The 27,195-nt window shown below is 24.4% G+C and overlaps 2 protein-coding genes across 8 annotated transcripts in view; both read left to right on the top strand.

Annotated features, from left to right (window-relative positions):
* The window catches only part of LOC129607464 (uncharacterized), a 71,812-nt gene extending 56,456 nt beyond the window's left edge, over positions 1-15,356 (top strand). The window contains exons 19-23 of the mRNA XM_055518493.1: positions 2,906-3,336; positions 4,976-5,362; positions 5,499-6,237; positions 6,622-6,743; positions 10,120-15,356. Of these exons, the coding sequence (XP_055374468.1) occupies positions 2,906-3,336; positions 4,976-5,362; positions 5,499-6,237; positions 6,622-6,743; positions 10,120-10,276 (1,836 nt within the window). The 3' untranslated portion in view covers positions 10,277-15,356. The remainder of the gene's footprint in view (positions 1-2,905; positions 3,337-4,975; positions 5,363-5,498; positions 6,238-6,621; positions 6,744-10,119) is intronic.
* A 2,501-nt stretch (positions 15,357-17,857) lies between these two features.
* The window catches only part of LOC129607393 (heparan sulfate glucosamine 3-O-sulfotransferase 5), a 60,719-nt gene continuing 51,381 nt past the window's right edge, over positions 17,858-27,195 (top strand). For 2 of the 7 annotated variants that reach the window (XM_055518382.1, XM_055518383.1), the window contains exon 1: positions 17,858-18,371. The gene's annotated coding sequence lies outside the window, so the exon portion shown is untranslated. Of the gene's footprint in view, positions 18,791-19,254; positions 19,317-20,379; positions 20,399-27,195 lie in introns of those variants that run through there. The other 5 variants (XM_055518379.1, XM_055518380.1, XM_055518381.1 and 2 more) reach the window with 4 other exon arrangements.

Raw genomic sequence — 27,195 nt, 5'->3', positions numbered from 1 at the left:
TATATATAGATATTTTACCTGAATGAATATATTTTTAAACAGTTAAAGTTTCAAAAATCCATTTTTGCGAAAAAAAGCTATGCAGTAATAATTTTTTTGAAGAAGTGTGCTTAACTAAAAAAGAAAACATGGCTAGTAATATATATCGCGGTGGCATAAAAATTAAGTAATTATAATATTAAGTGTTATTTTATGTGTGATTTTAAACAGCATTATTTTGGTAATAAAAATCGAAAAAAAAAATTATTTAAAGAATTGACACTTTTCGGAAATAATAATTTCTAATTTTCGGTTGTTGAAAAAATTTCTCTCTGCGACATAAATCATTTCGTTGTTATTTCGTTATAACGTTTATGATTTTTCTGCTAAAAAAATAATATTAAAATTTAAAATTTATTTTCCTTATAAAAATTACACTATTCTTTACATTACCATTTTGTTATTTTTATTTTATTCGTGTAAGCCAATGTCCTTTGTAAAAAATACATGTGTATGTATGTATATTTATAAATTTTTTTAGCTTACATCGAAAAATCGAAAAAAAAAATAATTTAAAGAATTGACACTTTTCGGAAATAATAATTTCTAATTTTCGGTTGTTGAAAAAATTTCTCTCTGCGACATAAATCATTTCGTTGGTATTTCGTTATAACGTTTATGATTTTTCTGCTAAAAAAATAATATTAAAATTTAAAATTTATTTTCCTTATAAAAATTACACTATTCTTTACATTACCATTTTGTTATTTTTATTTTATTCGTGTAAGCCAATGTCCTTTGTAAAAAGTACATGTGTATGTATGTATATTTATAATTTTTTTTAGCTTACATATGAAATGATTCATTTCGAATTAATTTAGAAATAGCCCTATAATAGCAAAATAAACATAATTCATAGCATAATAAATAAATTTGTGTTCCAATATTAAATGTTCATTAGAACGAAAAGTAAAAAAAAATTCAATCATACCTGTTTTTGTATTTTTGTAAAGTATACAAAGGATTTGTTAATTTTTCCCGCGATTAATATTGATCATTAATATTTTAGTAAAAATAGCTTAATTTTTTTTTAAATATTTTCACTTAAATAACATTTACACGCGCTTACAATAAATATAACTGAAAAAACTAAATTTGAAATTCTTAATTAATAATTAACGTTAATGCTAATACAGATCTAAAAATATGAACTCTACTATGCCTTTAATTGTCTTTACAAATTATTAATGAAAATAATTTAGAATATAAATAAATAAACATTCAAATATTAAAGTTTATACCGATTTTTATGCTTTGAATTCCTTTTTTCGTGTTATATGATATTAGAACAGATTTTTGATTCTTTTTTGATCAAAATGATATGTTTTATAGAATAATAAATAAGAGATAAAGTGTCACATCTAAACGATTTTCTCCATTTCTCTATTTCTCTTTTCATGGTGAAAAATTTAAAGGTGCTTTTGTACATCAGATCAAATCTTAGATGAAATTTGATTGAAAATCTAATGCGTAATCGAAATCTGCCATCAGATTAAATCTGAGAGATAAAATAAAAAACTATCCGATTATTATCAGCAGTCCTATCATTAATTCCGCTCGTAGAATCCTACGAAGCAAAAACTTAGCTACAACCTAGACTTTTGAATGATCACAAGTTTCTTTCGTATCAGATCATGAATCAGCAATGGCAGCACAATTTTTCTTAGAATTTTAGTAATTCGGAATTGACAATATAATACTCGTAATTTAGGGCTGCGAACGAAATTCATGATAGGGCTGCAGATTTTCTTTCAGGTTTTTAACAACAATATGGCACAACCTGAATTTTTTTAAAAAATTTTCTCCGATCAGCTGCTTTTTATTCAGTGGATTGTAAATATTTAAACATTGCGGTCAAAAGTTTGATCTTCAGGAATAAAATGAATCTGATGTGTAAACTTTCATGAAATCTTTTTCTAAATTAAATCGTAGATTTAGTCTGATGTGTAGTTGGCACCTTAATTTTAGTCTTTTTATTATTAGACTTCTTTTTGACGTAGGAATAACTAAATATTAACAAAATAAAAGCTTTAAATGTACAAAAATGCTTTTTACTACAAGTTCAATAGTTATGTTTTTTAGATCTTATTTACTAATTCATAATTCCTTAAGTTTAATTTATTTCTTTTTTCTTTTCTTTTTTTTTCTTTTTCGCCAAATTAATATAACAAAAATGTATGTTTAAAACAATATTATATTATAATGTTATTAATCTGCCTGCAATTTTCATAAAAATAAAATTTAAAATAACTGTTTATATATTTTATAAAAAACAATCAAAACACAAAAAAAACTAAAATTTTACATTTTGTTTTTGTTTTTTTTTTTTTTTTTGTAAAAAAAACTTTCAATAACTTTTGTTTTGCCCTGCACGCATTTTCTAAACAATTGTTCAAAAAAAAAACGCAAATAAATTCTTTCTTGTTTATTAACAACTTTGTTAATTTAAATTTAATTTGCTGTGCGGTACTTTATTAATATTGGTGTATGGTTTTGGTTAAATAATATTATTAAATATGTATGTCTATATATATGTATATATATCAATATTTATATTTGTATGTTTAAATGTCTGTTATGTATCAATTTCACGATATATTTCATTACATTATGTATAAAAAATGTAATAAAAAAATACGCATACGTCAATTTCTGTTTAATTTTATTACAACACATTATTTCAATTACTGCTGTTCATTTATAACATACAACAAAAATTTTTATTGAATGAAAAATACTAAACATACATTTACAACAATTAAAAATTGGTTAAAAATCATACAATTATACAATAAATATTATACATACAAAAAAAATGAACTAATAATCAAAATACAATAATTATTATTTATGAAACTTATGATAGTCTTATGAAAATACTTCTAAATCTGATAAAAAAATTTCTAATAATAATAAACAAAAAAGAAAATCGAAAACTAATAAAATTGATGATGGACAACTAATATCAAATAAAATATTAAATAAAAAAATTAAAAATAAGAATTGCAATAATATTAAAAATGGCGATATGGTTAATAACACAAAAATTTCTTCTCCATCACCAATTAATACAACATTATCACCATCAACTGAATCAACTTTAATTGCAATGAAACAATTACAATCACTTGGGAAAAATGGTTTGACACAAAAACAAAAATTAATACTGCAACAGAATTGCCAATTTTGTTCATCTGGAGAAAACGAGGATAAACTTTTGTTATGTGATGGTTGTGATAAGGGCTATCACACATACTGTTTCAAACCTAAAATGGAAAACATTCCCGAAGGAGACTGGTAAGTATGAAAAATAATAACTTGCAATTAAAATCCAGTTTAAGAATGTAAGCGTTGAACATAACAAGTTAAAAGAGAATTATTTTTTTTTTCCCGAATAGTAAATATAAATATTGTAGCAAATATAAGCACAATTAGTTCCAAATTTTTACTCTTCATTTACCTTGCAATCTCCTTCATATGTAGAAACATACATGTATTACACATAATACATTTTGGTCTTATAACACATCTTACTGCTTTGCTTGTAACTATAATTTTTTTGAATATAGTTAAACAAAGTATAATTCATAAAAATGGGAAGTCCATACTGCTAGGTCGTAATGATCTGAGATGTAAATATGTATGTATATATAAGCACTCGCAATATGTTAGTTGCTCGACTAAGATGATGAAAACATTTCTCGTTTCGAGATGAAAACATGTTTACACAGCCAGTTTTTGCCTCGGAAGAGATTTCAGAAAAGATTATTAGATACAGTGGATTATGTTTAATAATAAAAACTAAAAGAACATACATATTTGAATTTCCTGTGATTCGTAAATTTCAAATATGTTCTAAAACATTGAAACAAGATTAGTTATGAGCTGTCACACTAAAGTTCAAAGTTTGTAATATAAAAAATTACATCCATATACCAGTAAGCATGATTGCAGTAAATGAATGGGTAACGATTTGAAATGAACTTGAATTTAAAACATAAATATGTACAACGATTATATATAAATATTATATTTTTTTTTGTTTTATTTTTCCTAAATGGAAAAAGAAAATTCAAGTTGCTTTGGATTCTATCTTTTAAATTTTTCCATTTGGAAGATAGGAAAGGTTTGATACTTTAAAATTTCTAATGAATCTTTTTAAAATTTATTTTTCTATTGAATTTAACAATCGATTTTTTTAAAATTTGAACGTTAAATATTCAAAAAATATGTAGAATCAGCATAGTTAGAAAAATTAGTCAATTTCCTTTATAGAAATAATTTCGAATAACCCTTATTAATTTCATTCAAATTTACAATTTATTTTTGATTTATTTCTAAGCTTTGTCTGATATAGGAACATATGTATATGGCACTAAAAAGATGATAAAACGATTTCACTTTATTCTTTTTTTTTGAATATTACTTCATAATTCATAATGCATTATGATTTATATTTGCTTATTTTGTTTATTTTGTAGACAATATGTAATAACTTTATAACAATACATATTACGAATAAACAATATGTAACCGCTTCCGCTCCATAGCAGACTTATTTAGAAATTATTTCATTTGTTTATGTACTTAGAATATTATGATTATACAAAGTTATCTCGTATTCTTTTTGCTCGGAATTTGTGTATTATGTACAAGCCATAATAATGTCCGCGAATAATGGAGTTTTACTCCTTGCTGCAATTCTTACAAGTTTATCTGAATTGTTTAGAGTTCTATGGCAGCTGCCATATAATCGTAATAATAATTTAATCTTATCTCAGAAAATATTCAGCGCAATTGAACTAAAAATTTTCTTATTTCTAAAAAAAAAAAATAAGTGTTCAGTTTTCAATTTTTATATATTTTTTAAGAGTAATAATTAAGAAATAATTTATTTTAAAAACTTTTTTCGCATTTATTATTTTAATACATCTAGGTATTGCTATGAATGTTTAAATAAAGCAACAAATGAACGAAAATGTATTGTTTGTGGGGGTCATCGTCAAGCACCTGTTGGTAAAATGGTATATTGTGAATTATGTCCAAGAGCTTTTCATAGTGACTGCTATATACCACCGCTTTTAAAAGTTCCACGAGGTAAATGGTATTGCCATGGGTGTATAGCTAAAGCTCCACCACCGAAAAAACGTGCCCAAAAACGAAATTCTAATAAAGAAATAAAAGAAAGAGATAAAGACAAAGATACAAGTATTAAAGAAAAAGATAAACAAAATAAGCAACCAAACGATCATCTCTCGCAAACCCCGCATAATTCATCATTTCAACGATCGGTGCATTCTTCACACGAAGAAACCACATTAAGGTAAACAACATTATTTTTTTTTTTTTTGAACATACCTTTTTTAAGTTTCGGTTGTATTTATGTTATTATATTAACAACATTGAATATTGTAACTGAAATTTTTAATATACTAATATACCCATAAATTTTATTTTAGCCCAAATAATTCTATTGCTTCAACCTCTTTTGATGATCTTCAAAATAATTCTATTGACGGAGCTTCAAACAATAAATATCCATCAATAGTAACGTTACCACCACAAGCATTACCTTCAATTTTATCAATGACGGCAGCAACTCCCAACACGCCAGTTAGACCGACAACTCCGACAACATTGCCCATTTTGAATAACGAAAACAATAATATGTTAATGGATACGTCAACATCTGATGATACACCAAATTCAAGTATAAATCCAATGCAACAGTCGCAATTATCACCTACAGTGTCGATAATTTCTAATACATCTCAAGGATCAGTAGCATCATCTACACCAAGTCAGTCTCAATCGTTACAGCCACAGCAACAACAACAGCATCAACAACAACAACAGCAACAACAACAACAGCAGCAACAACAACAACACCATCAACAACATCAGCAACAAAAACAACAACAGCAACAACAACAACAGCTACAACAACAACAATCGCAACAGCAAACACAACCTCAACAGTCTATTCAACAGCAGCCATCAGTACCATCGACACCTCCGCCATCATCCTCAGTGCCAGACTCACCACCACCTCCCACACATCAACAAATTCAACAACAGCATTTGCAAGTTTTAAATGAGGCTAAAGAAAAGTTAAAGCAAGAAAAGAAAGAAAAACACGCGACGAAAAAATTGATGAAAGAGCTTTCAGTTTGTAAAACTTTACTTGCTGACATGGAGGTGAGACCCTATTTATTTTAGCAATAAATAAATTCCTTTCATTTTATTTTTTTGTAAAATTTTCGTTTCTTATTTAATTTTGTATTTTTAAAATTTTTATTGCTAATGAAATTCTTATAAAGTATGTTATTGATTTGCATTTATACTGAAATAAGAGAATATTTTTTTTTCATTTTGGTCTTTTTATTTCAAAACAATTATATACTTATGATTATCAAATAAATAATAAAGAATTAGTAATTTTTCTAATAATTTTAAGAACAATTTTTAAACACTTTATTTGCCCATCTATAATTTTTTTACACTTATGTTTTTTTTTTATATCCTTTATTTGTCTTTTTTTTATTTTTAATTTGATTGATGTCCAATTTTCTAACCTTGAAGATTCATGAAGACTCTTGGCCATTTTTATTACCGGTTAACACAAAACAATTTCCAACCTATAAGAAAATAATAAAAAATCCAATGGATTTATCGACAATTAAGAAACGACTACAAGATTTAGTGTAAGTATATTTTTATGATTTTCCCTAATTTTTATTTTTTAAACTTTTCGTTGCTTTTCGTTTTTTTTATTTTAATCATAATTTATTTTTCAATTTATATTTTTATTTTTACCGTATAATTTTATTTATATTTACAATTTTATTTTATTTGATGTGACAAACGGTGTATTTGTAGTATAATGAAAAATTACATCATTTAAAATGAATTTTCAACAATTAATTTCAGTTTAGCTTTTGGGACTAAAATGAAACAAAAAAATGTTTTTCAATTTCAAAGTTTTATTTTAAAGTTAATTGTTTGATTGTTTTGATGCAATAAAATTGAACATATAATATAATTTCTACATACTCCCACATTGATAATTTTTTTTTTACCCATACCATTTACATATTCAGCAAATTCACGATTTGCAATTCAGTAGTAAAGTGTCCTTTTCGAATTAAAGTTTTCACTATTTTAAAATAAATGGTTTTTACTTTATATTTCATATAAAAGGTTTAAATTACTTTTTGAGAATGCCAACACCATATTTTACCTGTATTTTATCTGGTATAATTTATCTAGATAACTATAATATTGTGTTACCTTAATAGGTAATATAAGTATGTACTGTGGAGTTTAAAATGTCTATTTTTTTATTAATTCATTTTTTTTCGACATACATTACTTTGAGATATTGCATTTTAAAAGATTCTTTCATTCATATCAAATAAGAATGCTACATATCTAATATAATACGTTAAAAGCAAGCTTTTTTTATTACTTCACAAATATTTGAATTATACTAAAAAGAAGGAAACAGAACAAAGATTGTGTTTTTTTTAGTTTTAAAACTCTTAATTGTTTAAATATTTTTTCAAATATACATTTTTCACTTTATGCAAAATTTAATTGACCAAATTTATTGGTTAGCATGATTTAGTTCTAATATTTTTAAAAGCGAACTCAATTTGTTACTCTCACCCATATTTTGTCAGCCTTATTATTTTGGGTTTGCCTCATAGACGTGATGGGTTTTTATTCAAAAATTTTGAATTTTCCAGAATGAAAACAATTTGAAAATTTGAAATTTTAACAGAAAACTGGAATTCTTTTCAATAATATGTTTTCGGTTTTATTCTTCCGTTTTCTTTTTATTGTTCTGAATCAGAACGTTAATGTAAGAAATATATTTTACTTTGAAGTTTGGATTTCAAAAATAAAATTTAAAAAATCGAAATGATGTTAATTTATTATTTAATATTTACTTCTTTTTTTATTTATTAATTTTATTTTTTATTTTAAATTAAAAACAAAAAACACACAATTGGAAGAATTTGAAAAACATCCATTGGAAAATTATAAAATTCTGTAATTTTTTCTTTTAAATGTTTTGATTGTTTATGAATTGAGCAATTATTCATTTCTAAATTTAGATTCTATTAAAATAAATTCGGCCATTTTTTTTGAAAAGATCAGTGGATTGATTTATGGTTATATTTTTTATTTCTTTATTTCAATATGAGAAATGATCATAAAATATATAAAACTAAATCGTAAGAGGAGCTTATGTAAACAAAGACATATATATCAACATTAAACATTGAAATTTTCTGTGTTAAAATTAAATTCCTTGTTAATTCTTAATAATTAAAACAGAAGTTTTTAATAATTACTTGTTTTATAGTATTCTAATTTAAACTTTAATGAAACTTATACCTCCTCAAAATATATTTAATTGATTTTTTTCTTGCTATGTACTAATAAGTATGAACTAATAATGGAAAAAAAGGAAAATAGCATATTTTTAGATTTAACTTTTCTACTTAGAAATTAATAGCTCGTAACTAAAATATTAAACATCTGTATAAATATATATTATTAAAAACAACATATTAGTAGTATGCTGTGCGTAATGTATACCATTTAATGGTACACAGTAAAAAAACTATTTTTTTAAGTTATTTTGTGCTTAAAATTTAAAGAAATAATCGTTTTACATTAGACGTAACTAAATCTGCTGATCTTTCTTTTATCAAGTTTTGCGTTAACCTATAATATATCTTGATTTGAATTTTTTTTTCTTTTATTCCAAAATTTTTATCAAAATTTATAAAAACTAACTTACGGTATACCATACCCACCCTAGCACTTATTTTTAATTTTTATTTCTTCTTTTTTACGAGTTCGTTGTTTTTAATTTTTTTAAGTAAAATATATTGCATGTATTTCATTTAATCCCCATTATGATTTATGTAATTTGCTTTTGCTACCTAAAAACCAAATTTTAATCTCACTTTTCTATGATTCATATAAAAAACAATCCAATTAAATTTTTTTTCAAAAAAAAGGAGAACCACTCTCTTATCTCCATGTCCATCGTGTTTTAATTAATTGCAAGCAAAATTATTTGAGATATAATTTTAAATAGTATTACTATTTAAATTTATTATTTATTTAATATTTTAATTAGCATTAATATTACATGTGCATATTACCAAATTGAAACAAAAATTTTTGAATTTAAATTTTATAATGTTTTACGATTTTCATTCTTTATAGAAATAATAATTTTAAATTGACAATTCATATATATGGGTATGTTTAATTGGTAATTTATATAGAACGTACATATAATTGAGAATTGGTAAATAGAGCAAATAAGCTGCTAAAACGAAATTTATTACAATGTTATTAATATAATAAATAATGTTGTGGCATAAATAGACTGAAATTTCGGATTACTTTAGGTATATTTATTTAGTTCAAATTTAAGGAATTTTCGGTTAAGTTGCCTTAAAAATTAAATATCCATTCAAAAAATTTATATTCATTATTTATATTTTATTTTCATATAATAGATACATACATACATATGTATTTTACATAAAATATACAAAAGACAATTTGAAAACTATAATAAAATGAAAACAAGGAGTAAAAAATATTGCAATTTATCACTGAAAAGGTAATCAGCTTGTCAGTTGAGTACAAAATGTATTACTGACATGAAAATTAATCATTTGATATTGAAACAGAAAACGAAAATGCTCATAATCTATAACATCACGTAGAAATTTCCTGTGTTAACATAAAAATATCTTAAAAATGTTGCGTATATTTATGTAATCTTACTTTTTAAGTCGAAATCTAGTTTCAAAAACCGAAAATGAAACAAATGTATGTATATGTGATCATTAGGAAGCTATTTCAAACTTGGTTTTAAGAATTGCCTTGAAAAATTAAAAAATTTTTTTTTTTACTTTATTATTTTTCCAAATACTTTCAATTAAACTATATTACATATTAATTTTGAATTTGTGTTAATATTTAATTTTATTTTATTTTTTTTTTTTATTTTTTTTCTCAATAAAAAACTTTTAAAACAAATTGCAGTTATAAGTCTCGTGACGAGTTTGTTACTGATGTTAGGCAAATATTTGATAATTGTGAAATGTTTAATGAAGATGATTCCCCTGTGGGTAAGGCTGGACATGGAATGCGAAAATTTTTTGAAGTAAGGTGGGCTGAATTAACAGATAAACATTCATGATATCAAATGCATCACTTAAAGTATTGTAATGATTAAAAAATATATAACATATTAAATAAGTAATCGACATCATTTTTAATTTAGAATGTTTAAAAAAATAAAATTATTAAAAAAACTAAAAAAAATTAGAAAAATAAAAAAGTATAAAAAAATATATATTAATTATACTGTATATAAAAAATACCAATTATAAATTCGTAAGTATTCAAATAATATTTAAAAAAAATTGACAAAAAATAAAAAATTATGAAGAGTAAAAATAAAACGCTGCAAGCACGAAAATAATATTAAAATATATAAAACTAAAATAGAAGTAAAATTTTATTTCAATTAAATATAGAAATAAACATAAAAAAAATTAAAAGTTAAAAAGAAAAAAGTATTGAATCATCCGTAAAAATGAATAATATTTAGATTTAAATTATAAAATAAAAAGTAATATAAATATAGAGATTAATTATGCGAATAATATTTATATTTATGCGTATATATAATATATATTATATACATAGCGTAAATTATACAAGTATATGTAGCTTAGAAATTGTCTTTTGCTCTATAATTATTTTACATTCATAATTTTTAATGTGAAAATTTTTTCAAAAACCTCACCATCAGAAATGAAACAAAAATTTCTTTTTATTATATAATATTCTAGTTTTTAAGTTTTAATTGTAAGATGCTGTAAGTTGCAATGAAATTTATTACAACAAGAAAAAATAATACGAAAAAACAACATTTTTTTTATTTATGGTATTTTTTCAACATGTACACATCATTATGTGTACATATATTTTCGATTTGTTTGCAAGAATTAAGATTTTAATATATGTAAATCGTAATATTTAAGAATTTTTCTTAATTTTTATATACATAAATAAAGCTACTCATAAATAATCTATAATTTATTGTAATTTAAATATTTTTTTTATAAATAATGAAAAAACAGAATAAATCTATTATTGGCAAACAATTTTTTTTAATACATTATCATGTACTTATAGTTAAAAAAAATGTTTTATAAAATGTAGCTTGATCTTTACCTAAAATTGTATTTCTTAACGCAAACTAATAAAGTTAAACTTAATATAAAAAATAAATAAATTTAGTAAATTAGTTTAATCGTTTCAAAATTGTCAATTTTGACAATGAAATTATAAAAAAATGACAGCTATTATAATAGAAACTTCCCTTGATAAAATTTTATCTAAAAAATTATTGAAATAGAGTATTTTAGCATATTAATCTTAAAATATTACATACTAATATATGTACTATGACCGTTCACAAAATTTTTTTTCTAAAAATTTTTTCTGTTTTTTTCACAGATAAGTTTTGAAAATTACTAAAAAGTGTGTTTAATTAGCAACAAAGCACACATAAAAAGCAATAACGCACACTTCAACTTTACGTGTAAATCGTTTAATCTCGCTAATACCTAAAATTAGTCCCGTAAATACCTGAAATTATAAACTATGTATTTCTCGCGTTTGCTTTTTTATTTAAATCAGAAATCGTTTATTCGACTCTATTGATCAAAATAATAATCCAGAGGTGCTATTGCTTAATGAATTTTAAAATGAATTTATGACAATTTAAAAAGAGAAACAGAAAACGATTTAAATCGTATCCGCAAGAAAATGAAATTGTTACCATATTTTTGAATGTAATTAATGTAAAATAAAAAAACCCTTAACGAAATTTCAAAAATATTGTAATTTTTTAAGATTCAAAAGTCAAAATAAATTCGTAGTTTATATTCATTCGTAAGAACCAATAGTTTTTCATCCTGTTGGGGTTACCATATAAACTAAAATTATTAAAGAATAAGGATAGTTTTGCCAGTTTAATTTTGTTAAAATTACTCTTGAGTACTCTATTAATTGTTGCAATTTAAACATTTTCATTTAATATCAAATATGTAATATATTTTTGGCAATTCTATAAAGGCAAAACAGTTCACAACTTATAACAATTTCACTATATTGCTAATAATTAAGTATTTATGAACGAACTTGTTCGTAAAAAAAATATTTTCATTTTCTAAGACAAAAAATTTTTTTGATATTTTAATTTATTTTAATTTAACTTATAAATTGTAATTGCAGTGTTTTGTAATAGAGCTTTACTGCAATTTTGAAGTTGTGGTTGATTATTTAAGCTTTGTAAAATTTATTACTAAAATAATAAAAATATGTATGTTTTGTAAGACACCATATTTTTCCGTTTACTTTTCATTTTTCTAATGTAGAATTTTGATAAGAAAAAACTATCGTTAAATTGTATATTATGTATTTTAATAGACGAAAATATTAATAGAAACAGAAATTTTTAGTGAAAACCTTGGTACGTGGAGGCTCATAGTGCAACCTTTATATTTTAATGTAATGTTACTTTTTCAAAACAAGAAATATTTTTTATTTTTATTTTGGGTATTCATCATGTTTATATGCTATTATAACATTAAATACAATCGTTCTATACAAAATATTTATAAACAATACATCAGCAGCGTTCATAAAAATGACATTTTGGTGTAAAAGTAATTTTGTCATTTATTTGAATATGAAAGCATACAAAACGAATCAATTTTTTTTATTTACAAAATTGCATCAAAATCACATTGATAACAAAACATTTTGATTACTGAAAACTATTCTATTTTTTGTGTCTTTTTTATTTACATTTTCTCATATTTATTTACATTTTGTTCTCATATTTTATTTTTAGTAATTTTTTTTTATTTTGGAAAATTTACCGGCAAAAGATCATTTTGTAATACTTATAATGTTTCAAATTATGCCACGTTTTTTTTCAAGTGTAGACTCTACAATAATTTTTATAGAAAATTTTATAGATTTCATTGTTAATATAAAACAATGGAGATTTTTGATAATTTAGATCTAACTTAGATCTTATAAAGCACGTTTGATAAATTCACTGTGAAAATTAAAAAAATAGCATATGTTTTCAAAAATAGAATTAAGGCTTAAAGCTCAAAGGAATTTTTAAGTTTTATAGCTATGGGCAAAATATTATAAATTAAAAAAGAGCATAATAGAAAATAATTGGATATTGAAGAATTACTCCAGTATATTACAAATCAGCAATAGTAATTTTTCTTTTTATTATAAGTTAAATTCAATTTCTGCAGATTTGCAAGTGCGCGTTAAAAGACTTTTAGGATTTAATGTAAACTTTTCTGCCTAGATTATCGAAAATCCTCTATTTTTTATTTTTATTCTAAGTTTTTATATTGATATACGTGGAACACATGCGGTTGATGGTTGGTGCTATTATGGTACAATAAAAAATCTTTGTGTTTTACATAACAGTTTGTAGTTTGAATCTAATTAATGTTTTTATTTTGATAATCACAAAAGAAAGAATTTACCTAGGCATTAAAAAGAAATCATGCCAAGAATAATTGAACTGCTTGAATTTTTCAACAAAATTGTAATTTTATTTTCAAATCTGCTTCCTTTACTTATTCAACTTGTAAGTAAAGTTTTTTAAATGTTTTTAAATAGATACACATTAAAAACATAGTGAATAAAAAACTTTCATTATAACTTCGATTGAATATATACTGAGCTTATTTGGAATGTGTGTAAAATAAATTTGAATCGAATTGACTTTAAAATATGAAAACATTTATAACGAATTCTAAAATACAAAAATATATTTATTTGATTTTTTTTAACACGATAAATTTTGTACTTTTTTTTTTTTTTTTTCTGTAATTCTAAATATTTTTTCCATTTTGTGATTTTGCAGATCATGTTATAGAGCTTAAATTATTTTATTTTGATAACATTTTAATAATGAGTATAAAATTAAAAAAAAATTGAAATAAAAACAAACAATAGAAATTTAAGTTAATTATTTGATAATAATATAAATAAATAAATATGGATGTTACATGTATATAATCAATAGTTTATTATTAAAGTAAGTTAAGTTGGGAAGAAATTAAAAAAAAGGTAACTAAATTAGATTCTCTTGTATTTTAATTAAGTATGTAAAATTATATTAATAAATCCAGAAATTAAAATTAACAATAATAAAACAAAAAATAAATGATTTAAGCTACATACATTAATTAATTTCTTAGAAGCATATTTATGAAAACAAGACAAAATTATGGAAACATATATGTATATATTTCAAATAATGAATAATTTAAATTATGTATATATATATATTTTATTATAGTAATTATATTCATACATTGGTTTACTCATATATACTCATATATAAAATATATATCTATCTATTAAACAAATAAATATAGCTATATATTGTCTCCATATGTTCCATAATTCAATATTAAAATACAATTTTGGCATTTAAAATGTCGGCATATTTAATTGTATTTTATACAATTTCTTAAAAGATACTTTTGCGCTAATATTTTATACACCACACAAAAAATTCAATTTTATTTTTTCTTGTAAAAATTGTAAATTTACAAGTAAAATTGATTTTAGACTTAGTAGCAAAAAAAGTAATTTAAAATTTCGAAATATTTTTGGTATTTTCTTATTCTCTATATTATTACTTCTTCTATAGATACTTGGTTTAAAATTTTAAATCCAGGAAATAATTTATTATCATATTCAAAATGTTAATAAAGTTAAACGGTTTCATTTAATTTTCCGTTGTTTAACAAAATCGAAAAAAAAACTTTTTCAAGTTGTGTGTTTCCAATTTCAATAAAATCCAAATTTCCTGCTTATTTTGTGGTGTAAGAATCATTAGCGAAAAATGTGTATTAACATAATATCTATAACATATGTACGTGTCCCCTTGTATTTATATATTTATGAAATGAAATTTATATTATGTACCCATTTTATGTATAAAAGTTATTAAACAGAAAAAAAACTTAATAAGAAACGCATATAAAAAAGAAGAAATTATTCAAACCGTTCCAATTATAGGAAAAAAACGTATTTTTTTTTATTTTAAGTTTTATTTTTAAAGTTATTTTTTTATAACTATAGAAAACAAAATATTATAAGTAAATTGATTTTCTTATTTTTGAACTTATATAAGTTAGTTTTTACACTTTTTTATTTACTCATTAGTCATTTTTTATTTTAAAATTGAAATATAAATTTAAAAATTAGAAATGACAAACATGTGTTTTATTTGCAATCTTTTATTTATGCAATTCCTTTCCAATTGACACAAAGCTTTCTCCAATTTTTATTAACTACAATATTAATTTGTTTTATTGACACAAATAAAACAAATATGTGATTACTTATAATTTGTGATTTTTAACGTCATCCTATTTTCATTTTTTTGTAGCATTTGTAGCATCACGTCAGCAAAAAATATTACTTCTGCATCAATTAATACGAGGAAACATATTTGACGTGACGTAGTGATTTGAGAGCCCGTTCGGCGAGTTCTGTTATAGTGTCTGCGGCAATACTTTCTAAGGTTCCGTCGGATCGTAGGGTCGAAAGAGAGAACGACTCACTTATAGTCATTGAATCAAGAAAGACTGGGCGGAATTATACTATTTTCGGGAGTGTTGCCAGCAGATGCAAGCTGGTAAAGTTCCGTTAGATTCACCAATACTAGATGACTAAAAATTCAACTATTCTTGCATGTATTATGGAGCTCTTGAATTCGTGCATAAGTTTAACATGTTCACCCACATTCTGATAGTCATATCGCATGCAAATAGCACTTGAAGTGGTACCAACACGTCTAATTCAAATTCTGATAGTCGTAGAAGTGATTGTTAAGTGGCACAAAGTTTGAATTTTTTTTATTATTTCAATATTTGCATTCGATAGGCCATAACGCTGAGGTCTTTTAGCTTAATTGTATAAATAAAATGAAAAAATCAGCGCTAGGATATATATCATTGATTAGGGAATCAAAAATGGGCTTTAAAAGTTTTCGTTTGGAACAAGTTGTTAAATCTCAACGGTTTTTATCAAAATAACGGTGTTCAAAAATTTCAACTGCTTTTTGTAGCGATCATTGTGAACAAAAATTAATAATAGTTGTTAATTACAGGGCTTAAAAACAATAAAAATTAAAAATAATTACGATTTTTTGAGCTCCTACATTTACTAGGACTTTAAAAATCTTCACGTAGAAATGGTTTTTGTGCTATTTCTTCTGTAGCACAAAAGATTTTTTAACATTTAGTAACTTCAATTAAAGATTAAGGGGCTAAAATTGTGTAAAAAAAATTTAGGTTTCAAAAAATTTTGTACGAAATTAGCGGGTTAGAGAAAACAAAAATTAAAAATTGGCCCTTTACTAGTCCTGAACTATTTGTATGAACCTTTAATCTTTTTCAGAAGGGAAAAAGTAGAAAATTCGTGAAATGTCGTAAAAAAACTTTTTTATCTCAGAAACCTTTGTCATTTGACAATTAGATCAAAAAAAACTTGTACCCATTTTCGATACCTTCACCAATATTATACTTCTTCCTGAATCATCTTGTATACTTATCCTTCGGTATAAAAACATATATACATACAATGTTTCTTTAAAACGCTGCAGAAAGTTGCAAGAACTTAATGATAATATTGTGAGAAATGAACGTAACCCAATGAAAATCAAATGAATTGATAAATTTGTGGAAAAATGCATTTAATCATATACATATTTCCGTTAAAAATACATGATAATTATTTTAGAAACTTGGAAATAACGATAACTTTCCAAAAAACTATCATTGAATCTATTTTATTTTTATGTACTCCATAATAAATTTGTGGGAAGTGATCGTCATCCAATATACATACATGCTTTTATAGATAGTTAAATGCACTGATTATTTTGCAGGCTAGTTCGAAAAATGTAATCGAATTGAAAAACTTGGGATATTTACAGCTAAAAAATTTTTTTTGTGCACAGTTTATCTTACGTCTCCTTATCGTAGCTCAAATTCGAAGTAATATTAAAACTCTCTTCATTCCAACTTCAATTTCACTTTTATTTTAAAATATAGTAAGTTAAAGTATTTGTGCGCTATAAGTTGTAATTATAGTATAATATTGTATGTACAAATACATACATTATTATGTAAGATATTTTCCGCCGCGTTGGCGTTCTTAAGTAATATTACAATGTTTTTGAAGTTTTTATTTTTGAAGGACTTCTAATATTTTTTAATCCGACTAATATACATTGTTGGTGTAAAACTATCTTAACAATTAAAAAAAAAGCAAATAAAATTTTGTAGGGAAAAGCTTTTTTTATTAAAATGTAGAAAATAATTCTCCAAAAACCCAAAAGGATGAAATTGCAAAACCTATTCCTATATGTATACATGTATGCACGCACTTGCATGTGTATATGTGTTTGTGCATGTGAATCAGTGTGTAACATGAAGATATTTCACAAACGCCAATTATATAAATATTTATTTTTAATATATTCTTGGTACCTTTATGTTTCATTATGTAGTGCTTTTCAATAAATTGAGCTTTTTCAAGTTAGCTTTTGTTTTTACTTAAGTACGAGGTGGGTACTTTATGTGTTTTTATAAGTATATATTCTTTTAAAAATAAAGCAAAATTAATGTGAGTGAAAAAGAAAGTCAGAATTAAGTAAACTTTCACTGCGGGCGGTTCAGAAACTTTTAAAAAAACGAGTTTAGTTTTCTTGCGTTTACTTTTATTTTATGAAATTTTTTTTTATTGAAAATATAAAAATAAAAGCAGAATTGCAAACAAGTGCGTTGAAAAATAAAAAAAATTGAAAACTTGAATTTATTATTGAAAGAATCAAAAAGAAGTTTTTGGAAAAAAAATATATATATGTATAACTAAAACTAAATATATAACTAAAATTTTTTACCAATTAAAAAAAATAATCTACAAAAATAAATTCAACTAATAAAAGTAGGAACAATATATACCTACATACATACATATATACATATACAAGTAAATGCACGTATCTTACTTTAAAATAAAGAAAATATTTAAAGTGAACAAAAGGATAATTTTGCATGTGTTATACAAGAGAATTGAAATAGAGCTATACATATGTATATAAATAAACCTACACACATATGTATATGTACATAAGAAAAAATTAGTTAGAAGTATTAAAGGTAAAAAAACTTATGTACCTACTAGCCTTTATTAAAGTAACCAAAAAAAAACTTTCAAATTATGCGCTTTTTTGTTATAAAAAATGAAATTAAAGAGAAAAAATAAAAAAATGGAAGTCAAATTGATCAATTCACTAAAAGAAGAATAGTTTGCGTTTTTTACAGTCATAAAAAAAATATTGTTATAGGAACATATTTAGTAACATTTCTTTTAATGTATATGACGAAATGTTTGTGGAAATTAAAAATGGAAAATCAAAAGCAACAATTGCGAAAATCGGAAGTAACTTTCTGTGTTGTGTGAAATTATAAAAAAAAGTCAAGATTATTGGAAAACTTATTTTTAAGTAAAAAAAAATTACATATGGATTTACGTAAAATATATGTATAAGTTTTTTTACATACATATGTATGTATATGTAAGTGATGTGTTATTTATATCAAGCATATATACATTATGCTCAAAAATATTATGTGTGCGGTGTGTTCTATCTAACCTTCGTAGGATTTTATTTTTCGTCTTAAAGGAATTACATACCTACCTTACCTAACGAAACTTTGATGTCTTTAATTCAATCTTTAGTTTTTGATTTCATTATATGTTACTAGAAAAACTTTTACTATTTCCTGTTGTAAATTCTTAATTTTTATGTAAAAATTTATATGCATAAAAATATGACGAGAATAAAAAAAAATCAAGCGATCGAGTTTTTTATATGTATATAAAAAACTCTTGGGTACTTATATTTGGTTATAACGGAAGTTATATATATATATATATCTATATATGTTATACTAACTAATTAAAATATACATAACTATATAAAAATATAACTATTATAAAAAATATTTACACAAATATACATAGGGGATTTGATTAAAAAAATTAACCAAAAAAATAGTACCTCCACATCTTTAATTTTTCAATAAATAATAATGCATTAGGTATTTTATTATATTAATTGTAGTTTTAAAATAAAAAATATAATTATTTTTGTAAGCTTCTCTTGTAGTTTATATTGTTTAGTTTTCGCGTAATTTTTAAATTATTACATGAAATTCAACGTTTTTAAATTATAGCACTTTATTTGCTAATGTTTATAAGATACATACTTCAGATACTCGTTATTCAAACTTTTATTATTTTCTCTAGTATACATTCGTACGTAATATAGGCATATAACATATGTACATATATATATTTTATAAAAATTAAGTTTATTTAGTTAAAAAATGTTCGTACATCTCGTAAGTAATTTTAATTACATAAGCGTTACATTACAATGTTTTTATTTTTGTAATATGTGAGATTTAATTACCATAGAATGTCTTTACATATTATGTACGCATGTATTTGCATATATGTATCATTTGTCTTTGAATTTAACAAAATAGAAGATTTAAAAGACCATTTAATATTATTATTTAAAATTTTTTACTATTTAAATTAATGAAAATTTTTTTTTTATAAGCAAAAATTATGTTTAGGTGGTATACAATAAGTACGTTTGTGTGTATTAATCACAAGCGGTTTAAAATTATTAAAATGAAAATTATTAAGCTATAAAAAAAGAATACTAATATAAAATGTTTTTCTAAAAAAACGTGAAAATTCATAATTAATTCATTCCTAAAGAAAGATTGACGACGTCATTTTTGAATTTTGTTTGTATTTTTTTCTTTTCATTTTTCACAATTATTTGTGCGTAAAAAATAGTAAAAACCAATTATACATAAAGTCATGCACATACATATGTATATAATATGTACGTATGTGAAAACATAATAGCATGAAAATTATAAATGGTTAAAACAATAGCAACATAGAAAGACAAGTATTTATAAATAATTAAATACCTACATATGTATATATGTATGTACATATGCATATTTTTTGTTCATGCAAAGATTTTATTTATACATATACATATATTTATTTACATACTAGTAATAATTACAAGTCATGTAACATAAATGAAATAAAATTAAATATACGTACATACATACATGTACAAACTTACTTCTAGGTACTAGTTCTAAAAAGGGGTTTACTTGTAACATATTTACATACATATGTACATATATAGATATATTTCCTGTAATGTCCTTGAAATAGAAGAAGTGCATTTTATATAACACCAGTGAATAAAAAATTTAGAATATTATATTTTTTTCTTTATTGTATGAAGTATGAAAATTTTTACCAATAATGTATTCAAATTATTTTTTAGAATTCTTTTAACTTAAAACAACCCAGGTTTTGAATGACAAAACAATGATTTTTATTATTTTTTATGACAAAAAGTGTTTTGTAACAAAACTTTTACTTGAAAGAAGAAAACAACATTTTTGACAAAATAAAGTTGTTACAATGCCTCCTCCATTTATTTAAATAACAAAAAAATTGAGAAAACATGAATTTTATTAAATACACGTTCGATGCTTACCGCAAATTCTTTAACGTCAAAATTTTGTTTTCAGTCTGCAAACTGTCTGACGTATAAAACTTTTACGGACAGAAATGTAGTAAACTTTTTACCCGTAATTGACTTTGAATTTTGATCATCCGTAAACGTCAAAACAAAAAAAGTTTTTTTTAGATTTAAAATAATTTTATACTTACATATTAAAAATTAACAAAAAAAATATTTTTTATATTATTTTTAACGTAATGATAGTCACTCAATACATCAAATTTATTTACTGAATTACTACGTCAGACTGTCTGCATGTAAAAAAAAAAATCTACAATTTTGACGCTTAATTGACTTTTTTTAAACGTTTAAGAATTTAAACTTTGACTGAAAGTAAAAACGCAGTAGAGTATTCGTAAACTCAGACAACTCAGATTTTGTAAAATTTGAAGTTTAAGAATTTACCATTAGCTATTTTATTTTAAACTAGAAAGGCTTAATCTGCCCTCAAAATAAAATGATCCTGTAAAAAAATACAATTTAATTTATGGTTGTAAATTCTGAATAATTCTAGATTGAATTTAATATTCATTTTTCTTAATGTGTTAATGTGTGTTGCGGTTTTTATTAAAAATATAACAATTTGTTGGCTCTACATTACAATGAATAGAACATTACATTTTATTTTTTTATTTTGATTATTGTACCTTGAATTCAATTTTGTTTTAAAAAAATATAAATTGGCATTGATTCTTTAACATTTCTTTTTTCTATAAGAAGTGTCTTTCATATCCCGAACTAAAAAATATTTGTGCAAAGGGATTTTTCTAGAATTATTACAAAAATAGGTACTTATGTATGTACTATGTACGTATAATTAATAATATGAGCAGCTGTTGCATGTATGTACATTTATACAATATTATGCGAAATTTATATATACTATAGTTATAAACAATATTATACGAAACTAATATATAATAGGCCTATAGGCCCTAGATTTATGTTCTAAATATTAATATTATTATTGCCACTCAAAGTTCTTTTTTTATAAAATTTCAAGAAAATATGCTACTTATTTTCTTTTAAGATATGTAAAATCATTCGTTTCTTGGACCTGACGTACAACAGAAGCTGATTAATTTGTGTCAGCAGCAGACAGATATTAAACTTGTAATTTAAAATTGTTCATTCGGAATTAAGATACATACAGAATAATACAGGTAGACAAATTGATTTTCTTCTTCTCTTTTTGCCTTCGTCACTTATCTGGTGTCGGTTCTCTTGGTTCTGCCTCTCCAGGAATCCCTATCCTGGGGCGTCAAATTTTCCAGATTGTCATTCCTGGCGGTTGGTCTTCCTCTGCTTGTTGTTGATTCATTGATTTTAAGTTAGGCTTTTACGATATGGTTTTCGTTTCTTATCATTATATGACTGTACCACCTCAATCTCTTTTCTTTTAATTTTTCAGCGATTGGAACAACTTTGAGACTTCCTCTGATGTATTTGTTTCTTATTTTATCTTTGAGGGTTACATCACTGGACCATCTCAACATCATCTTCTCGGTAATATGTAATTTTTGTACGTGTTTGATGATTTAGAAGCATACATCATACATCTGATTGCTGTTTTGCAAACTTTTCCTTTAACTTTAGGAGGCATTTGTTTATCGCATAAAACATCCGTTAGGCTTTTCTATTTTAAACAACCAGCATTCACTCTGTGCTTGATATCCCCATCGATGTTTCCTGTTTCTGTCATACCGCGTGTAGTTCGAATCTGCGTCGTACTTCATATCTTGAATCGTAAACATATCTTGAATCAAACGTAAACATATCTTGAATAAACGTACATATCTTTCAGCGACTTTGTGTGATCTTAAAGGTTTCCACACTTATTTTGAGCTTATTTTGAACGTATGTGAAGTGAACTTGAAGCCGCGGTAATTGTCCGGCATTAATACATCGCCTTTATTTTTGCAAATTTAAAACAATTAACTTTTCCTACAAACTTCGGGTGTACTGCAGTTCTTCAAAATTTTTTTAAACAGATTTTCCTATTCATAGTCTTTTACAATAGATATTCCCCTATACCCGCCATTTTCCATACTTCCGCAAAGATTTGATTTGACAAGCCCAACAACTTTATTATTTTTCATTTTACTGTTGGCATTTCTTATTTCTTCTACAATGATTTCCCTTACTGACTGGCTATTTACTTTTTCACTTGATGTAATAGACTCTCTTGGGAATTATTCGTTTAATAATTTTCATAATAGTTAAACCACCGGCTTTTAATATCTTTGATGTTAAAATGACACCATTTTCATCTCTTACGTATTTGATTTGCTTCATAAAATTGCTTGGTGTAACGATCTTTGTGACGCTGTTTTGCAATTTTATATATGAATTTTTTTCCTTTGTTATTACTTAGTTTTCTGTATACTTCATTGTATGCATCATTTTTAGCCGCCATTTTTGCTGCATTTTTTGCTTCTTTATATGTTTGTCTATCAACGGGTGTTTTTAATTTTTACCATTCCTTAACACAAAGCTTTTGAAATCTGCTTCACATTGAGCCAGCATTTGCACTCGAGTTCATATTTCGTGCTAGATGAGCTTGTACTTCTTTCCCAATGCTTTTCCTCTCGGTTCTTTCAATTTGTACAATTTTATTCTGGGCTCTCTTTTTGATGATGTAGATCTTTTAACCAAAGATCTGCTACAAGGAGTATTGCGATGTTAACGCCTCACCCGCGGTATAACTTTTGCGCCCTTGAATTGCTTTTTCTTATGTTGATCGCAGAAAAAGTAATCTATTTGCAAACACCTATTTCCGCTTTTGTGTGTATTAAGATGCTCATTTCTTTTTGCGAAGAAGGTGCTTAAAACTTCGAGGTTGTGAGACGCAGCAAATTCTAATATATGTTGTACTTGCGTATTTGTGTCTGTATACCAATAACCTCTAAGTCATTTCTTATAGATTTTCCAATATGGCCGCTTAGATCTTCGCAAATAAGCTTTTCCTTTTTTAATGGCAAATTTTTTATGATATCTTCCCAGAACTCCTGCTTTGACTGTGTTTGTATATACTAAAAATGTTCATGTTTACAAACTTATCAAATTTGATCACTAATTTCCACTGCTACAATTCTTTCTTGAACCTCCTAATCTATACAATTTTTTTGTGTACTATCACTATTAAAATAAAGTTTGTAGTCATTGCCTATTAACTTTGCTTTAGCACCTTTCTATTGTTGCTATTCTCTAGTCTATTGTTTTCTATTGTTCTCTTATTTTTATCTTTGATTTTGTTTCCTTTGCTTCTTGCTTTTCCGTCGCTTTAGGGGGGCGCTTAAAACTTCTAAACTTTTTTTTATTTTCATGACTAGAGTTTAATACGATTTGTGGTCACCTACCGCGAAGGTAGCAGCCCTTTTGTTTTCTTGTTAATAAGTCTTATTGATAATGCTGTTGAATGATGATGTGTTCCTTCAAAACATTTTTGGTTCATCCCGCTGCATGTCACTTTCCAGACATGCAGGTCACTGGCAGTCACTTCGAATGAATAGATAAACAGTTATGCTCCAGGCTGAACATCAATTTTCATTCAATAAAAAAAACACTTATGTTTCTTCAACAAGGATAAATGAATTTTCGTCAAAAGTAATCTATTTACGTGAGATAACTTTTAAAACACGTAAAAAGGTATTAGATTCGAAGGTTTTTTGTGCTTTCAAAGAGTTAATCGAACAAAGTACCAGCTCCTATGACCTGAAACGTTATAGGAGCTGGTACTTTGTTTTATAATTTATTTTCGTACAAAAATCAATTCTATTCTCATTAAGTCTTAATTTTAAAAACAAAGTTTTTGATGCCGTAACATTTAATCCGTATTTAATTTTTCGTTTTATTTACATATGTTACATATATTATGTATTTATGATTATGCATGTAATTGAATATTGTAATTTTACTTGTAATTTTCCTACAGTTTACTTGTAGGAAAATATAAAAAAATCAATATTTTTTTATAATGCTGGCCATTTGTGTATTATTTTTTTATATTGAAGTACGTACGGTTTTCTTTTTCATTTATTACTCCTTTAAGGCCTCTAAAATGAACAAAAAAGAAAAAATGAAATGACAAAGCAATAATAATGTTTATAGAAATAAAAATCATTATCCTTTTTTCGTTCTTTCTTTTTTATAATAAATTGTACCAAAGAACAATAGAAGAAATGCTTATATAATAATATTGAAGTACAATATAATGGCGAAACTTAGTGTTTATACTGATTTTAACGCTTTCTGAAACGGTAATAGTAAACCTTCTCGAATTACCCCTTTAATTTATAATCCACCCATTAGTTTACTTTAAGAATCGGCAGCCTCTTTTCTACTTTTTTTGTTTTTTGCTTATTATATTTGCTAACTAACGTACCTATTAGGAATAGAAAAACACCGAATAATTGCATTAGAGAAATACTCAGTTTCTTAACATAATTTTTGTAAAACATGATTGTTTAAATCTTAAAATATAAATGTATAATAAATTATATTTTATAATTTAAATCAAATAATTATGCAATAAAAAAAAATTAAAATTAAGGATGGTAAGAGAATTAAACTTAAATTATACAAATTGGTGGTTAGTTTTTGCAGGAAAATTATGCAAAGCTAATAACCTAAAGAAGTGAAGAAGTTTTAGCGAGTTTGTTGTATATACACTATGATTTCTTTGTCGTTCAATGAATTTTTAGGCAAAGAATTAATTGTATTGTTGGAAAATGTTTTGCTTGCTTGCATTAAGAACATTTTATTGTTTTCCAATTTTACTCTTACAGCAGTGTCGCTCAACAGGTGCGCTGCGAACATTTTTTTAAAATATTTTATAAAAAAAATATTTTTTTTTTTGCTCGAATCAAAGGATAATGTTTAAAAATATTTAATATGCGAGCAGATAAGAGTAGTCAGATTGTTGTTAAGATTTTTATAGGTGGTTTCGAATAAAAGCGATAAATTTTTTTTCTGTTCTAGCACGTGCACGGCCAGAAAAAATGAAAAAATACAAATGATACATATCGGAGTTTGAGTCTACCTTTCAAAACTGGATTCATGTATTAACTTTATATGTTCTCAAAAGCAATCGTAATGTTCGTATTAATTATGTAAATTTAATATTTCAAAATAATAAAAAAATTTTTTCCGAAAAAAAAGTTTTAAGCTTAGTGCGCCGACTCCCAAAAAAGATTGCCAAACACTGTATTACAGGTTTCTAACAAATTTTGAGAACTCTTTTCTTCCTCAATAAAAGTGTCTAGTATTTCTTAACACAAAATAGAAAAGAATGTAAAAGCTGTAGTTTGTTTTTTAAAGAACAACGATCGGATTCATAATAATAAGACTTTGAAAAACTGAAATTAATGCTGGAAAATAAAATATTAGACCTCAGATTGAAAAATTGAAGTTTCTGCACAGGAATTGGAAAGAAAGTTAATCTCTGGGAGTTAATTTTAATATGCGTTCATTAGAATGTCACTACTTTATCTTTTTTATTTGAACTTTGAAATAAATTTATTAGTTTTGCTGTATTATCAGGAAAAAATAGTTTACCGACTGTTGTGCACTGATAACTTTATATTCGGTTTTAAAGCTTCCCGAACTTGTTGGTACAATCAATCGAAAAAATTTTGAACGCATTTCGGACCACTTTTTTTATTTTAAATTTATATCAAGAATATTAATTAGTTTGTTACAACATTAATAAAATTTGATTAATTTTAAATCAAGGTTTATCAAAAATATAATTCGGCATAAGTTGGACAAATAAAAAAATTTTTAGAATCTTTGCACTGAATTCAAATATGTTCGAAAATATTGAAATAAAATTGATAAATGAACGTATATATCACGTATATATACGTAAGTGATTAATTTAATGTAGGAAGGAAAATTTAAAACTAAATCAAATTGCAGTTAACTCGCAAAATATATTACTTTATATCCGCATACCGTTCAGCAATAATCATTGTAGTTAATTTAAACTAATCTTAAATTTTACATCACAAAATATAAAATCTTGCATCTCTGTACGCTTTATCGTTTTGCCTTGGCAACTTTAAAATGTTAATGTATAGTATGATTATTAATTGTACAAAACATTGCCATAAAGAATGTAGCTAGTTTTATAATTTTTTCAAAATTAAATGATTGGAAAATTTTTCCCTTTCAGGGCGGTATGGGGGTAACTCTTATCATCATAACGATTCAAATAAAACTTTCAGGATGTATTGATATAAGATGTAATTGCACATATAAATTTTGTATTAATATATTTTCTAACAAATATCCGATCCCGTTGTTAAAATTGGTCCAGTTACAATTACCACGGCTGGTGGTAGAAAAGA

Source organism: Condylostylus longicornis, unplaced genomic scaffold (assembly GCF_029603195.1).
Source record: "Condylostylus longicornis isolate FDR11 unplaced genomic scaffold, ASM2960319v2 ptg000027l, whole genome shotgun sequence".
Classification (NCBI taxonomy): domain Eukaryota; kingdom Metazoa; phylum Arthropoda; class Insecta; order Diptera; family Dolichopodidae; genus Condylostylus; species Condylostylus longicornis.
This window is presented reverse-complemented; position numbering and strand designations above follow the sequence as displayed.